General features: G+C 36.0%; 1 protein-coding gene across 1 annotated transcript in view; it reads right to left on the bottom strand.

The window, feature by feature from the left end:
• Positions 1-845: 845 nt before the first annotated feature.
• The window catches only part of LOC115225960 (leucine-rich repeat-containing protein 4C-like), a 42,035-nt gene continuing 26,096 nt past the window's right edge, over positions 846-16,784 (bottom strand). The window contains exons 7-13 of the mRNA XM_036514912.1: positions 14,958-15,029; positions 12,870-12,941; positions 10,361-10,432; positions 7,957-8,028; positions 5,600-5,671; positions 3,269-3,340; positions 846-948 (exon numbers count right to left, since the gene is read on the bottom strand). Coding sequence (XP_036370805.1) covers positions 873-948; positions 3,269-3,340; positions 5,600-5,671; positions 7,957-8,028; positions 10,361-10,432; positions 12,870-12,941; positions 14,958-15,029 — 508 coding nt within the window. The 3' untranslated portion in view covers positions 846-872. The remainder of the gene's footprint in view (positions 949-3,268; positions 3,341-5,599; positions 5,672-7,956; positions 8,029-10,360; positions 10,433-12,869; positions 12,942-14,957; positions 15,030-16,784) is intronic.

The raw sequence follows: 16,784 nt of genomic DNA on the forward strand, positions 1-16,784 counted from the left end.
AGAAGAAGAAGAAGAAGAAGAAGAAGATGAAAGAAGAAGAAGAATAAGAAGGCAGAAGACGAAAGACAAATGAACAAAAATAAAAAGGCAGAGAAGGAGAAGTAGAATAAGAAAAAGAACAAAAAGAAGAAGGAGAAGAAGAAGAAGAAGAAGGAGAAGAAGAAGAAGAAGAAGAAGAAGAAGAAGAAGACATTGAAAATCATGGTGTTTAAGATGAAACTGGAAATATTTTCGAAATATCAGGAAATAATTCAAGGATAGAAAGAAAAATTTTTGGCGAGAAGACATGGCAGAAAAATCAGGGAATTTACGGAATCAGAAATCAACATATTCAAATGCACTCATACGCATTCTTATATTCATAGTATCAACGACGGAATGCGGTATGCACACTCACATCACACATATTCCCATTCAACCTTGTGGAAATATGGTGAGAGAGATTATTTATTTCATATCGCTTCATTGTCACAAGAATATTAGAAAACACACGCTCACAAGAAATATATCAGCACTTTAATTGTATCAGGCCAAATATTCCAGCTTACAAGTACAGTAAGTATTTCAGGTTTACAGAAAGAATGTATGTGACTATATTTTTTGAATATATATTTTCCGCTTCCACTTCAGTTGCTCTATATATAAAGGAACATTATATTTTTCCTATTATTTTAATTTCTCTCTCAAATTCTCTCTCTTTCTTTCACATTGTCTCGCTCTCTCATATTCTCTTTGTATCTTCCTAAATCGTGTTCATTCTACAAATTCGAATTGATTTTGTTTGGCGCAGTCTGAAATTTTTTACATTTGTGAGCTGATATATCAGCATCAATTATTACTTTCGGAAAATAGTATCAAGAAACTGAACGAACTTACAATGTCTTTAAATTCGAAAGCGCCGTGAATGCTCCTTCTTTGATGGTTGCTATGTTGTTGGAACCAAGATATCTATAGCAGTAAAGAAAGAGTAACATAGATTTATGGAAAATATTTGTGATACGACATCAAACACTGTGACTTCAGAATGAAAGGAAGAAAAGGCAGAAAGATAACGAAGAAGAAAAGGAAGAAGAAGGACGAGGAGGTGAAGAAGAAAAAGAAAAAGAAGAAGAAGAATAAGTAGAAGAAGAAAGGAGAAGAAGGAGAAGAAAAAGAAGGGGAAGAAGTAATAGGAGGAAAAAGGAGGAGGAGGATGGTAAAAGGGAAGAAGTAGTAGCGGAAAAAGTAAAAGAAAGAAGGAGAGGAGAGGAGGATGACTATAGATGAAGAAGTAGAAAGAAGAAGAAGAAGAAGGAGAGGAGAAAAGGAGAGAGGAGAGATTGGAAGAATAATTAGGAGAAGATGAAAAAGAAGAAGAAGATGAAGGAGGAGGAGGATGAGAATAACAAAAAGAAGGATATAAGAAGAAGAAAGAGTAGGAGGAGAAGTAAATGTTGAAGTAGAAAGTAGTAGAAGAAGAAGAAGAAGAAGAAGGAGAAGAAATATAAGAAGAAAAAAAGAGTAGAAAAATGAGAAGAAGAAAAGAAAAAGGAGGAGGAGGAAAAGAAGAAGAAGAAGACGCAGAAGAAGACGCAGAAGAAGAAGAAAAAGAAGCGGGAGAGGAGGGGCGGAGAGGATTGGGAAGAAAGAAAGAAGAGGAAAAAAGAAGTAGAAGAAGGAAGAGGAAAAAGGAGAGGAAGCAATGAAGGGGAAAAGTAGTGTAGAAGAAAATAACAAGAATAAAAGATAAGGAGGAAGGAAAGAGGAGGAGGAGTAGTTGAAAAAATTGAAAGTAGAAGAGGATGTAGGAGAAGAAGAAGAAGAAGAAATATGTAGAAGCGAGAGAAGAAGAAACAAAATAAGGAGAAGGAGGAGAAGAAGAAGAAGAATAAGAAGACGAAGAAGGAGAAGAAGAAGAAGAAGAAGAAGAAAAACGAGCAGGAGAGGAGGGGAGGTGAGAATTACAAGAAGAAAAATGAGGAGGAGGGGCGGAGTGGAGCGGGAGAGAATTTAAAGAAGAAAATGAAGAATAAGAAGAAGAAAGAAATTAGAAGAGGAAGAAGGAGTAGGAGGAGTAGAAAGAAGAAAAAAGAAAAAGAAGAGAAGCGAGAAAGAAGAAGAAAAAGGAAAAGAAGAAAAAGAAGAGAAGAAAAAGAAGGAGGAGAAGGAGCAGCAGGAGGAGAGGAAGAAGAAGGAGAAGAAGAAGAAGTAGAAGAAGAAGAAGGAGAAGGAGAAGGAGAAGAAGAAGAAGTTGAAGAAGAAGAAGAAGAAGAGGGAGGAGAAGAAGAAGAAGGAGACGAAGAAGATACATTGAAAATTATGGCGTTCAAGATGAAACTGAAAATGTTCTTAAAATATCAGGAAATAATTCAAGGATAGAAAGAAATATTTTGGGCGAGAAAACATGGCAGAAAATTCAGGGAATATGCGGAATCAGAAATCAACATATTCAAATGCACTCATACACATTCTTATATTCATAGTATCAACGACGGAATGCGGTATGCACACTCACATCACACATATTCCCACTCACCCTTGTGGACATATGGTGAGAGAGATTATTTATTTCATATCGTTTCATTGTCACAAGAATATTAGAAAACACACGCTCACATGAAATATATCAGCTGTTTAATTGTATCAGGCCAAATATCCCATCTTACAAGTACAGTAGTATTTCAGGTTTACAGATAGAATGTATGTGACTATATTATTCGAATATATATTTTCCGCTTCCACTTCAGTTGCTCTATTACATAAATAACGTGAAGTGAATGACAAAATTCGAAGTTGAATGATAATATCGAAACACGAAGAGAATATTGAAATAAAAATGGAGGAGGATGCAAAATATAAAATAAAGGAATAATATAGTCACATTTCACACAGAACTACACTTATATATGAACATACACATATACTTCAGCTAAAAATATTTGATGCAAACATGTAAACTCACAAACGTTACCATTTCTAATACAAATTCATATCAAAATCATTGAAATTGGGGAACAAAAATGAGTTATTGAGATGCGAATTGAAACAAAGCAACTACAATAAAGGAACATTATATTTTTCCTATTATTTCACTTTCACTCTCAAATTCTCTCTCTTTCTTTCCATTGTCTCGCTCTCTCATATTCTCTTTGTATCTTCCTATGTCGTGTTCATTCTACAAATTCGAATTGATTTTGTTTGGCGCAGTCTGAAATTTTTACATTGTGAGCTGATATATCAGCATCAATTATTACTTTCGGAAAAGTATCAAGAAACTGAACGAACTTACAATGTCTTTAAATTCGAAAGCGCCGTGAATGCTCCTTCTTTGATGGTTGCTATGTTGTTGGAACCAAGATTTCTATAGCAGTAAAGAAAGAGTAAAATAGATTATATTGAAAATATTTCTGATACGACATCAAACGCTGTGACTTCAGAATGAAAGGAAGAAAAGGCAGAAAGATAACGAAGAAGAAAAGGAAGAAGAAGAAGGAGGAGGAGGTGAAGAAGAGGAAGGAAAAGAAGAAGAAGAAGAATTAGTAGAAGAAGAAGAGGAGGAGGAGGAGGATGACAAGTAGATGAAAAGTAGAAGAGAATAAAAGAAGAAGGAAGAGGAGGAAAAAGGAGGAGGAGGAGAATGATTGGAAGAATAATTAGGAGAAGATGAAAAAGAAGAAGAAGATGAAGGAGAGGAGGATGAGAATAACAAAAAGAAGGATATAAGAAGAAGAAAGAGTAGGAGGAGAATAAATGTTAAGTAAAAGTAGTAGAAGAAGAAGAAGAAGAAGAGGAGAAGAAATATAAGAAGAAAAAAAATAGTAAAAAATGAAGAAGAAAAGAAAAAGGAGGAGGAGGAAAAGAAGAAAAGAAGAACGCAGAAGAAACGCAGAAGAAGAAGACAAATAAGCGGGAGGGAGGGGGAGGAGGAAATTACAAGAAAAAAAGGAGGAGGAGGAGGCGGAGAGGATTGGGAAGAAAGAAAGAAGAGGAAAAAAGAAGTAGAAGAAGGAAGAGGAAAAAGGAGAGAAGCAATGAAGGGGAAAAGTAGGAGTAGAAGAAAATAACAATAATAAGAAGAAGAAGAGGAAAGGAGGAGAGAGTAGTTGAAAAAATTGAAAGTAGAGGGATGTAGGAGAGAAGAAGAAGAAGAAATATGTAGAAGCGAGAGAAGAAACAAAATAAGGAGAAGGAGGAGAAGAAAAGAATAATAGAAGACTAAGAAGAGAAGAAGAAGAAGAAGAATAAGAAAAACGAGCATGATAGGAGGGGAGGTGGAGAATTACAAGAAGAAAATGATGAGGAGGGGCGGAGTGGAGCGTGAGAGAATTTAAAGAAGAAAATGAAGAATAAGAATAAGAAATAAATTAGATAGGAAGAAGGAGTAGGAGGAGTAGAAGAAAAAAAAAAGAAAAGAAGAGAAGAAGAAGAAGAAGAAGAAGAAGGAAAAGAAGAAAAAGAAGAGAAGAAAAAGAAGGAGGAGAAGGAGCAGCAGGAGGAGAGGAAGAAGAAGAAGAAGAAGAAGAAGTAGAAGAAGAAGAAGGAGAAGGAGAAGGAGAAGAAGAAGAAGTAGAAGAAGAAGAAGAAGAAGAGGGGAGAAGAAGAAGAAGAAGACGAAGAAGATACATTGAAAATTATGGCGTTCAAGATGAAACTGAAAATGTTCTTAAAATATCAGGAAATAATTCAAGGATAGAATGAAAAATTTTGGGCGAGAAAACCTGGCAGAAAATTCAGGGAATATGCGGAATCAGAAATCAACATATTCAAATGCACTCATACACATTCTTATATTCATAGTATCAACGACGGAATGCGGTATGCACACTCACATCACACATATTCCCACTCACCCTTGTGGACATATGGTGAGAGAGATTATTTATTTCATATCGTTTCATTGTCACAAGAATATTAGAAAACACACGCTCACATGAAATATATCAGCTGTTTAATTGTATCAGGCCAAATATCCCATCTTACAAGTACAGTAAGTATTTCAGGTTTACAGATAGAATGTATGTGACTATATTATTCGAATATATATTTTCCGCTTCCACTTCAGTTGCTCTATTACATAAATAACGTGAAGTGAATGACAAAATTCGAAGTTGAATGATAATATCGAAACACGAAGGAGAATATTGAAATAAGAAATGGAGGAGGATGCAAAATATAAAATAAAGGAATAATATAGTCACATTTCACACACAGAACTACACTTATATATGAACATACACATATACTTCAGCTAAAAATATTTGATGCAAACATGTAAACTCACACAACGTTACCATTTCTAATACAAATTCATATCAAAACAATCATTGAATTGGGGAACAAAAATGAGTTATTGAGATGCGAATTGAAACAAAGCAACTACAATAAAGGAACATTATATTTTTCCTATTATTTCACTTTCACTCTCTCAAATTCTCTCTCTTTCTTTCACATTGTCTCGCTCTCTCATATTCTCTTTGTATCTTCCTAGTCGTGTTCATTCTACAAATTCGAATTGATTTTTTTTGGCGCAGTCCTGTCAATGTTTTTACATTTGTGAGCTGATATATCAGCATCAATTATTACTTTCGGAAAATAGTATCAAGAAACTGAACGAACTTACAATGTCTTTAAATTCGAAAGCGCCGTGAATGCTCCTTCTTTGATGGTTGCTATGTTGTTGGAACCAAGATTTCTATAGCAGTAAAGAAAGAGTAAAATAGATTATATTGAAAATATTTCTGATACGACATCAAACGCTGTGACTTCAGAATGAAAGGAAGAAAAGGCAGAAAGATAACGAAGAAGAAAAGGAAGAAGAAGAAGGAGGAGGAGGTGAAGAAGAGGAACGAAAAGAAGAAGAAGAAGAATTAGTAGAAGAAGAAGGAGGAGAGGAGGAGGATGACAAGTAGATGAAGAAGTAGAAAGAAGAAGAAGAAGAAGGAAGAGGAGGAAAAAGGAGGAGGAGGAGAATGATGGGGAAGAATAAGTAGGAGAAGATGAAAAAGAAGAAGAAGATGAAGGAGGAGGAGGATGAGAATAACAAAAAGAAGAATATAAGAAGAAGAAAGAGGAGTAGGAGGAGAAGTAAATGTTGAAGTAGAAAGTAGTAGAAGAAGAAGAAGAAGAAGGAGAAGAAGTATAAGAAGAAAAAAAGAGTAGAAAAATGAGAAGAAGAAAAGAAAAAGGAGGAGGAGGAAAAGAAGAAGAAGAAGACGCAGAAGAAGACGCAGAAGAAGAAGAAAAAGAAGCGGGAGTGGAGGGGGAGGAGGAGAATTACAAGAAAAAAAGGAGGAGGAGGGGTGGAGAGGATTGGGAAGAAAGAAAGAAGAGGAAAAAAGAAGTAGAAGAAGAAAGAGGAAAAAGGAGAGGAAGCAATGAAGGGGAAAAGTAGGAGTAGAAGAAAAATAAGAAGAATAAGAAGAAGAAGGAGGAGGAGAAGGAGGAGGAGGAGTAGTTGAAAAAATTGAAAGTAGAAGAGGATGTAGGAGAAGAAGAAGAAGAAGAAATATGTAGAAGCGAGAGAAGAAGAAACAAAATAAGGAGAAGGGAGAAAAGAAGAAGAAGAATAAGAAGACGAAGAAGGAGAAGAAGAAGAAGAAGAAGAAGAAGAAGAAGAAAAACGAGCAGGAGAGGAGGGGAGGAGGAGAATTACAAGAAGAAAAATGAGGAGGAGGGGCGGAGTGGAGGGGGAGAGAATTTAAAGAAGAAAATGAAGAATAAGAAGAAGAAAGAAATTAGAAGAGGAAGAAGGAGTAGGAGGAGTAGAAGAAGAAAAAAAAGAAAAGAAGAAGAAGAAGAAGAAGAAGAAGGAAAAGAAGAAAAAGAAGAGAAGAAAAAGAAGGAGGAGAAGGAGCAGCAGGAGGAGAGGAAGAGAAGAAGAAGAAGAAGTAGAAGAAGAAGGAGAAGGAGAAGGAGAAGAAGAGAAGTAGAAGAAGAAGAAGAAGAAGAAGAAAAGGAGGAGAAGAAGAAGAAGAAGACGAAGAAGATACATTGAAAATTATGGCGTTCAAGATGAAACTGAAAATGTTCTTAAAATATCAGGAAATAATTCAAGGAGAGAACGAAAAATTTTGGGCGAGGAGACATGGCTGAAAAATCAGGGAATATACGGAATCAGAAATCAACATATTCAAATGCACTCATACACATTCTTATATTCATAGTATCAACGACGGAATGCGGTATGAACACTCACATCACACATATTCCCACTCACCTTTGTGGACATATGGTGAGAGAGATTATTTATTTCATATCGCTTCATTGTCACAAGAATATTAGAAAACACACGCTCACAAGAAATATATCAGCTGTTTAATTGTATCAGGCCAAATATCCCAGCTTACAAGTACAGTAAGTATTTCAGGTTTACAGATAGAATGTATGTGACTATATTATTCGAATATATATTTTCCGCTTCCACTTCAGTTGCTCTATTACATAAATAACGTGAAGTGAATGACAAAATTCGAAGTTGAATGATAATATCGAAACACGAAGGAGAATATTGAAAGAAGAAATGGAGGAGGATGCAAAATATAAAATAAAGGAATAATATAGTCACATTTCACACAGAACTACACTTATATATGAACATACACATATACTTCAGCTAAAAATATTTGATGCAAACATGTAAACTCACAAACGTTACCATTTCTAATACAAATTCATATCAAAATCATTGAAATTGGGGAACAAAAATGAGTTATTGAGATGCGAATTGAAACAAAGCAACTACAATAAAGGAACATTATATTTTTCCTATTATTTCACTTTCACTCTCAAATTCTCTCTCTTTCTTTCACATTGTCTCGCTCTCTCATATTCTCTTTGTATCTTCCTAAATCGTGTTCATTCTACAAATTCGAATTGATTTTGTTTGGCGCAGTCTGAAATTTTTTACATTTGTGAGCTGATATATCAGCATCAATTATTACTTTCGGAAAATAGTATCAAGAAACTGAACGAACTTACAATGTCTTTAAATTCGAAAGCGCCGTGAATGCTCCTTCTTTGATGGTTGCTATGTTGTTGGAACCAAGATTTCTATAGCAGTAAAGAAAGAGTAAAATAGATTATATTGAAAATATTTCTGATACGACATCAAACGCTGTGACTTCAGAATGAAAGGAAGAAAAGGCAGAAAGATAACGAAGAAGAAAAGGAAGAAGAAGAAAGAGGAGGAGGTGAAGAAGAAAAAGAAAAAGAAGAAGAAGAATAAGTAGAAGAAGAAAAGGAAGAAGAAGAAGAAGAAGAAGAGGAAGAAGGAATAGGAGGGAAAAGGAGGAGGAGGATGGTAAAAGGGAAGAAGTATTAACGGAAAAAGTAAAACAAGAAGAAGGAGGAGGAGGAGGAGGAGGATGACAAGTAAATGAAGAAGTAGAAAGAAGAAGAAGAAGAAGGAAGAGGAGGAAAAAGGAGGAGGAGGAGAATGATGGGGAAGAATAAGTAGGAGAAGATGAAAAAGAAGAAGAAGATGAAGGAGGAGGAGGATGAGAATAACAAAAAGAAGAATATAAGAAGAAGAATGAGGAGTAGGAGGAGAAGTAAATGTTGAATTAGAAAGTAGTAGAAGAAGAAGAGGAAGATGAAGGAGAAGAAGTATGAGAAGAAAAAAAGAGTAGAAAAATGAGGAGAAGAAAAGAAAAAGGAGGAGGAGGAAAAGAAAAAAGAAGAAGAATTAGAAGAAGACGCAGAAGAAGAAAAAGAAGCGGCGAGGAGGGGGAGGAGGAGAATTACAAGAAAAAAAGGAGGAGGAGGGGCGGAGAGGATTGGGACGAAAGAAAGAAGAGGAAAAAAGAAGTAGAAGAAGGAAGAGGAAAAAGGAGGAGGAAGCAATGAAGGGGAAAAGTAGGAGTAGAAGAAAAAGAAGAAGAAGAAGAAGAAGAAGGAGGAGGAGAAGGAGGGTGAGGAGTAGTTGAAAAAGTTGAAAGTAGAAGAGGATGTAGGAGAAGAAGAAGAAGAAATATGTAGAAGCGAGAGAAGAAGAAAAAATAAGGAGAAGAAGAAAAGAAGAAAGAGAAGAAGAACGAAGGAAAGAAGAAGAAGAAGAAGAAGAAAAACGAGCAGGTAGGAGGGGAGGAGGAGAATTACAAGAAGAAAAATGAGAGGAGGGCGGGGGTGGAGGGGGAGAGAATTTAAAGAAGAAAATGAAGAATAAGAAGAAGAAAGAAATTAGAAGAGGAAGAATGAGTAGAAGGAGTAGAAGTAGAAGAAAAAGAAAAGAAGAGAAAAAGAAGAAGAAGAAGGAAAAGAAGAAAAAGAAGAGAAGAAAAACAAGGAGAGGGAGCAGCAGGAGGAGAGGAAGAGGAAGAAGAAGAAGAAGTAGAAAGAAAAGAAGAAGAAGAAGAAGAAGAAGGAGAAGAAGAAGAAGCCGAAGAAGAAGACACATTGAAAATCATGGTGTTTAAGATGAAACTGAAAATGTTCTCAAAACATCAGGAAATAATTCAAGGATAGAATGAAAAATTTTGGGCGAGAAGACATGGCTGAAAAATCAGGGAATATACGGAATCAGAAATCAACACATTCAAATGCACTCATACACATTCTTATATTCATAGTATCAACGACGGAATGCGGTATGCACACTCACATCACACATATTCCCACTCACCCTTGTGGAAATATGGTGAGAGAGATTATTTATTTCATATCGCTTCATTGTCACAAGAATATTAGAAAAAACACGCTTACAAGAAATATATCAGCAGTTTAATTGTATCAGGCCAAATATTCCAGCTTACAAGTACAGTAAGTATTTCAGGTTTACAGATAGAATGTATGTGACTATATTATTCGAATATATATTTTCCGCTTCCACTTCAGTTGCTCTATTACATAAATAACGTGAAGTGAATGACAAAATTCGAAGTTGTGTGATAATATCGAAACACGAAGGAGAATATTGAAATAAGAAATGGAGGAGGATGCAAAATATAAAATAAAGGAATAATATAGTCACATTTCACACAGAACTACACTTATATATGAACATACACATATACTTCAGCTAAAAATATTTGATGCAAACATGTAAACTCACAAACGTTACCATTTCTAATACAAATTCATATCAAAATCATTGAAATTTGGGGAACAAAAATGAGTTATTGAGATGCGAATTGAAACAAAGCAACTATAATAAAGGAACATTATATTCTTCCTATTATTTCACTTTCTCTCTCAAATTCTCTCTCTTTCTTTCACATTGTCTCGCTCTCTCATATTCTCTTTGTATATTCCTAAATCGTGTTCATTCTACAAATTTGAATTAATTTTGTTTAGTTCAGTCTGAAATATTATACATTTGTGAGCTTATATATCAGCATCAATTATTACTTTCGGAAAATAGTATCAAGAAACTGAACGAACTTACAAGTAGTTTAAATTTGAAAGCCCCGTGAATGTACCTTCTGTGATGGTTGCAATGTTGTTCTCGTACAGATATCTATAGCAGTAAAGAAAGAGTAAAATAGATTATATGGAAAATATTTGTGATACAACATCAAACACTGTGACTTGAGAATGAAAGGAAGAAAAAGAAGAAAGATAACGAAGAAGAAGAAGAAGAAGAAGAAGAAGAGGAGGGGGCGAAGAAGAATTAGAAGAAGAAAGGAGAAGAGGTAGAAGAAAAAGAAGAGCAAGAAGGAATAGAAGGAAAAAGGAGGAGGAGGCTGATAAAAGGGAAGAAGATGAAGGAGAAAAAGTAAAAGAAGGAGAAGGAGGGGGTGTAGGAGGAAGAGAATAACAAGAAGAAGAAGATAAGAATAAGAAAGACGAGGAAGAGGAGGAGGAGAAGTAGATGAAGAAGTAGAAAGAAGAAAGGAGAAGAAGAAGAAGGAGAAGAAGAAGAAGAAGAAGAAGACGAAAAAGAAGGAGGATGAGGAGGGGGAGGGGAAGAAGAAGAATTGCAAGAAGAAGGAAGGGAAGAACAAGAAGAAGACGTAGAAGAAGTTGAACCAGGAAAAAGAAGAAGAAGATGAAGAAGAAGAAGGAGGAGGAGAAGGAGAAAGAGAATAACAAAAACAGAAGTTAAGAAGGAGAAGGAGGAGGAGGAGAAGATGTAGAAGAAGAAGAAGAAGAAGAAAGAGGAGGAAAAATGAGGAGGAGTAGGAGTAAGAAGGGGAGAATAAGTAGGAGAAGATGAAAAAGAAGAAGAAGATGAAGGAGGAGGAGGAGGAGGATGAGAATAACAAAAAGAAGAATATAAGAAGAAAGAGGGGTAGGAGGAGAAGTAGACGTAGAAGTAGAAAGAAGAAGAAGAATATAAGAAGAAAAAAAAGAAATAGAAGAATGAGAAGAAGAAAAGAAAAAGAAGGAGGAGGAGGAAAAGAAGAAGAAGAATTAGAAGAAGAAGCAGAAGAAGAAGAAAAGGAGCAGGAGTGGAAGGGAGGAAGAGAATTAGAAGAAGAAAGAGGAGGAGGAGGGGCGGAGAGGATTGGGTAGAAAAAAGAAGATGAAAAAAGAAGTAGAAGAAGGAAGAGGAAAAAGGAGGAGGAGGAGGATGATAGGGAAAAAGTAGGTGTAGAAGAAAAAGAATAAGAATAAGAATAAGAAGAAGGAGGACGAGGAGGAAGGGTAGATGAAGAAGTTGAAAGTAGAAGAAGAAGAAGAAGTGGAAGAAGAAGAAGACGAAGAAGAGAAGAAGAAGAAGAAGACGGAGAAGAAAAAGAAGAAAAAAGAAAAAGGAGCAGGAGAGGAGGGGAGGAAGAGAATTACAAGAAGAAATTGGAGTAGGAGGGGCAGAGTGGAGGGGGAAGAGAATTTAAAGAAGAAAATGAAGAATAATAATAAGAAAAATATTAGAAGAGGAAGGAGGAGGAGGACCAGGAGGAGGAGGACGACCAGGAGGAGGAGGAGGACCAGGAGGAGGAGGGCCAGGAGGAGGAGGAGGACCAGGAGGAGGAGGAGAAGGAGGTGAAATAGAAGAAAAAGAAAAGAAGAGAAGAAGATGAAGTAGATGAAGTAGAAGTGGAAGAAAGAAAAGAAGAAGAAGAAGAAGAAGGAGGAGGAGGAGGCAGAAGACGAAATGACAAAAAGATGATGAAAAAGGCAGAGAAGGAGAAGTAGAATAAGAAAAAGAACAAAAAGAAGAAGAAGGAGAAGAAGAAGAAGAAGAAGAAGAAGAAGAAGAAGAAGAAGAAGAAGAAGAAGAAGAAGAAGAAGAAGAAGAAGAAGAAGAAGACGAAGAAGAAGACACATTGAAAATCATGGTGTTTAAGATGAAACTGAAAATATTTTCGAAATATCAGGAAATAATTCAAGGATAGAATGAAAAATTTTGGGCGAAAAGACATGGCAGAAAAATCAGGGAATATACGGAATCAGAAATCAACATATTCAATTGCACTCATACGCATTCTTATATTCATAGTATCAACGACGGAATGCGCTATGCACACTCACATCACACATATTCCCACTCAACCTTGTGGAAATATGGTGAGAGAGATTATTTATTTCATATCGCTTCATTGTCACAAGAATATTAGAAAAAACACGCTTACAAGAAATATATCAGCAGTTTAATTGTATCAGGCCAAATATTGCAGCTTACAAGTACAGTAAGTATTTCAGGTTTACAGATAGAATGTATGTGACTATATTTTTTGAATATATATTTTCCGCTTCCACTTCAGTTGCTCTATATATAAAGGAACATTATATTTTTCCTATTATTTCAATTTCTCTCTCAAATTCTCTCTCTTTCTTTCACATTGTCTCGCTCTCTCATATTCTCTTTGTATCTTCCTAAATCGTGTTCTTTCCACAAATTCGAATTGATTTTGTTTGGCGCAGTCTGAAATTTTTTACATTTGTGAGCTGATATATCAGCATCAATTATTACTTTCGGAAAATAGTATCAAGAAACTGAACGAACTTACAATGTCTTTAAATTCGAAAGCGCCGTGAATGCTCCTTCTTTGATGGTTGCTATGTTGTTGGAACCAAGATATCTATAGCAGTAAAGAAAGAGTAAAATAGATTATATGGAAAATATTTGTGATACGACATCAAACACTGTGACTTCAGAATGAAAGGAAGAAAAGGCAGAAAGATAACGAAGAAGAAAAGGAAGAAGAAGAAGGAGGAGAAGGTGAAGAAGAAAAGAAAAAGAAGAAGAAGAAGAATTAGTTGAAGAAGAAAGGAGAAGAAGAGAGAAAAAGAAGAAGAAGAAGTAATAGGCGGAAAAAGGAGGAGGAGGATGGTAAAAGGGAAGAAGTAGTAGCGGAAAAAGTAAAAGAAGAAGGAGGAGGAGGAGGAGGATGACAAGTAGATGAAGAAGTAGAAAGAAGAAGAAGAAGAAGGAAGAGGAGGAAAAAGGAGGAGGAGGAGAATGATGGGGAAGAATAAGTAGGAGAAGATGAAAAAGAAGAAGAAGATGAAGGAGGAGGAGGATGAGAATAACAAAAAGAAGAATATAAGAAGAAGAAAGAGGAGTAGGAGGAGAAGTAAATGTTGAAGTAGAAAGTAGTAGAAGAAGAAGAAGAAGAAGAAGGAGAAGAAGTATAAGAAGAAAAAAGAGTAGAAAAATGAGAAGAAGAAAAGAAAAAGGAGGAGGAGGAAAAGAAGAAGAAGAAGAATTAGAAGAAGACGCAGAAGAAGAAGAAAAAGAAGCGGGAGAGGAGGGGGAGGAGGAGAATTACAAGAAAAAAGGAGGAGGAGGGGCGGAGAGGATTGGGACGAAAGAAAGAAGAGGAAAAAAGAAGTAGAAGAATGAAGTGGAAAAAGGAGGAGGAAGCAATGAAGGGGAAAAGTAGGAGTAGAAGAAAAAAAGAAGAATAAGAAGAAGGAGGAGGAGACGGAGGAGGAGGAGGAGGAGGAGAAGGAGGAGGAGAAGGAGGAGGAGAAGGAGGAGGAGAAGGAGGAGGAGGAGTAGTTGAAAAAATTGAAAGTAGAAGAGGATGTAGGAGAAGAAGAAGAAGAAATATGTAGAAGCGAGAGAAGAAGAAAAAGAATAAGGAGAAGGAGAAGAAGAAGAAGAAGAAGACGAAGAAGAAGAAGAAGAAGAAGAAGAAGAAGAAAAACGAGCAGGAGAGGAGGGGAGGAGGAGAATTACAAGAAGAAAAATGAGGAGGAGGGGCGGAGTGGAGGGGGAGAGAATTTAAAGAAGAAAATGAAGAATAAGAAGAAGAAAGAAATTAGAAGAGGAAGAAGGAGTAGGAGGAGTAGAAGTAGAAGAAAAAGAAAAGAAGAGAAGAAGAAGAAGAAGGAAAAGAAGAAAAAGAAGAGAAGAAAAAGAAGAGGAGAAGGAGCAGCAGGAGGAGAGGAAGAGGAAGAAGAAGAAGAAGTAGAGGAAGAAGAAGAAGGAGAAGGAGAAGAAGAAGAAGAAAGAAGAGGAGAAGAAGAAGAAGAAGAAGAGGGAGGAGAAGAAGAAGAAGACGAAGAAGATACATTGAAAATTATGGCGTTCAAGATGAAACTGAAAATGTTCTTAAAATATCAGGAAATAATTCAAGGATAGATCGATAAATATTGGGCGGGGAGACATGCCTGAAAAATCAGGGAATATACGGAATCAGAAATCAACATATTCAAATGCTCACATACGCATTCTTTTATTCATAGTATCAACGACGGAATGCGGTATGCACACTCACATCACACATATTCCCACTCACCCTTGTGGAAATATGGTGAGAGAGATTATTTATTTCATATCGCTTCATCGTCACAAGAATATTAGAAAACACACGCTTACAAGAAATATATCAGCAGTTTAATTGTATCAGGCCAAATATCCCAGCTTACAAGTACAGTAAGTATTTCAGGTTTACAGATAGAATGTATGTGACTATATTATTCGAATATATATTTTCATATTCTCTTTGTATATTCCTAAATCGTGTTCATTCTACAAATTTGAATTAATTTTGTTTAGTTCAGTCTGAAATATTATACATTTGTTAGCTTATATATCAGCATCAATTATTACTTTCGGAAAATAGTATCAAGAAACTGAACGAACTTACAAGAAGTTTAAATTTGAAAGCCCCGTGAATGTACCTTCTGTGATGGTTGCAATGTTGTTCTCGTACAGATATCTATAGCAGTAAAGAAAGAGTAAAATAGATTATATGGAAAATATTTGTGATACAACATCAAACACTGTGACTTGAGAATGAAAGGAAGAAAAAGAAGAAAGATAACGAAGAAGAAAAGGAAGAAGAAGGAAGAGGAGGAGGCGAAGAAGAATTAGAAGAAGAAAGGAGAAGAGGTAGAAGAAAAAGAAGAGCAAGAAGGAATAGGATGAAAAAGGAGGAGGAGGCTGATAAAAGGGAAGAAGATGTAGGAGAAAAAGTAAAAGAAGGAGAAGGAGGGGGAGTAGGAGGAGGAAGAGAATAACAAGAAGAAGAAGATAAGAATAAGAAAGACGAGGAAGAGGAGGAGGAGAAGTAGATGAAGAAGTAGAAAGAAGAAAGGAGAAGAAGAAGAAGGAGAAGAAGAAGGAGAAGAAGATGAAGAAGAAGACGAAAAAGAAGGAGGATGAGGAGGGGGAGGGGAAGAAGAAGGATTGCAAGAAGAAGGAAGGGAAGAACAAGAAGAAGAAGACGTAGAAGAAGTTGAAGCAGGAAAAAGAAGAAGATGAAGAAGAAGAAGGAGGAGGAGGAGGAGAAGGAGAAAGAGAATAACAAAAACAGAAGTTAAGAAGGAGAAGGAGGAGGAGGAGAAGATGTAGAAGAGAAGAAGAAGAAGAAGGAAGAGGAGGAAAAAGGAGGAGGAGTAGGAGTAAGAAGGGGAGAATAAGTAGGAGAAGATGAAAAAGAAGAAGATGAAGGAGGAGGAGGAGGAGGATGAGAATAACAAAAAGAAGAATATAAGAAGAAAGAGGGGTAGGAGGAGAAGTAGATGTAGAAATAGAAAGAAGAAGAAGAATATAAGAAAAAAAAGAAATAGAAGAATGAGAAGAAAAGAAAAAGAAGGAGGAGGAGGAAAAGAAGAAGAAGAATTAGAAGAAGAAGCAGAAGAAGAAGAAAAGGAGCAGGAGTGGAAGGGAGGATGAGAATTACCAGAAGAAAAAGGAGGAGGAGGGGCGGAGAGGATTGGGTAGAAAAAAGAAGATGAAAAAAAGAAGTAGAAGATGGAAGACGAAAAAGGAGGAGGAAGCGGATGATAGGGAAAAAGTAGGTGTAGAAGAAAAAGAATAAGAATAAGAATAAGAAGAAGGAGGAGGAGGAGGAAGTGTAGATGAAGAAGTTGAAAGTAGAAGAAGAAGAAGAAGAAGAGGAAGAAGAAGACGAAGAAGAAGACGAAGAAGAAGAAGAAGAAGAAGAAGAAGAAGAAGACGAGAAGAAAAAGAAGAAAAAAGAAAAAGGAGCAGGAGAGGAGGGGGAGGAAGAGAATTACAAGAAGAAATAGTAGGAGGAGGGGCGGAGTGGAGGGGGAAGAGAATTTAAAGAAGAAAATGAAGAATAATAAGAAGAAAATATTAGAAGAGGAAGGAGGAGGAGGACCAGGAGGAGGAGCAGAAATAGAAGAAAAAGAAAAGAGAGAAGAAGAAGAAGAAGAAGAAGAAGATGAAGTAGAAGTGGAAGAAACAAGAAGAAGAAGAAGAAGAAGAAGGAGGAGGAGGAGGCAGAAGCCGAAATGACAAAAAGATGATGAAAAAGGCAGAGGAGGAGAAGTAGAATAAGAAAAAGAACAAAAAGAAGAAGAAGGAGAAGAAGAGAAGAAGAAGAAGAAGAAGAAGAAGAAGAAGAAGAAGAAGAGAAGAAGAAACGAAGAAGAAGACACATTGAAAATCTGTGGTTTTAAGATGAACTGAAAATATTTTCGAAATATCAGGAAATAATTCAAGG

The sequence above is a fragment of the Octopus sinensis genome, linkage group LG29 (genome assembly GCF_006345805.1).
Source record: "Octopus sinensis linkage group LG29, ASM634580v1, whole genome shotgun sequence".
Lineage (NCBI taxonomy): Eukaryota > Metazoa > Mollusca > Cephalopoda > Octopoda > Octopodidae > Octopus > Octopus sinensis.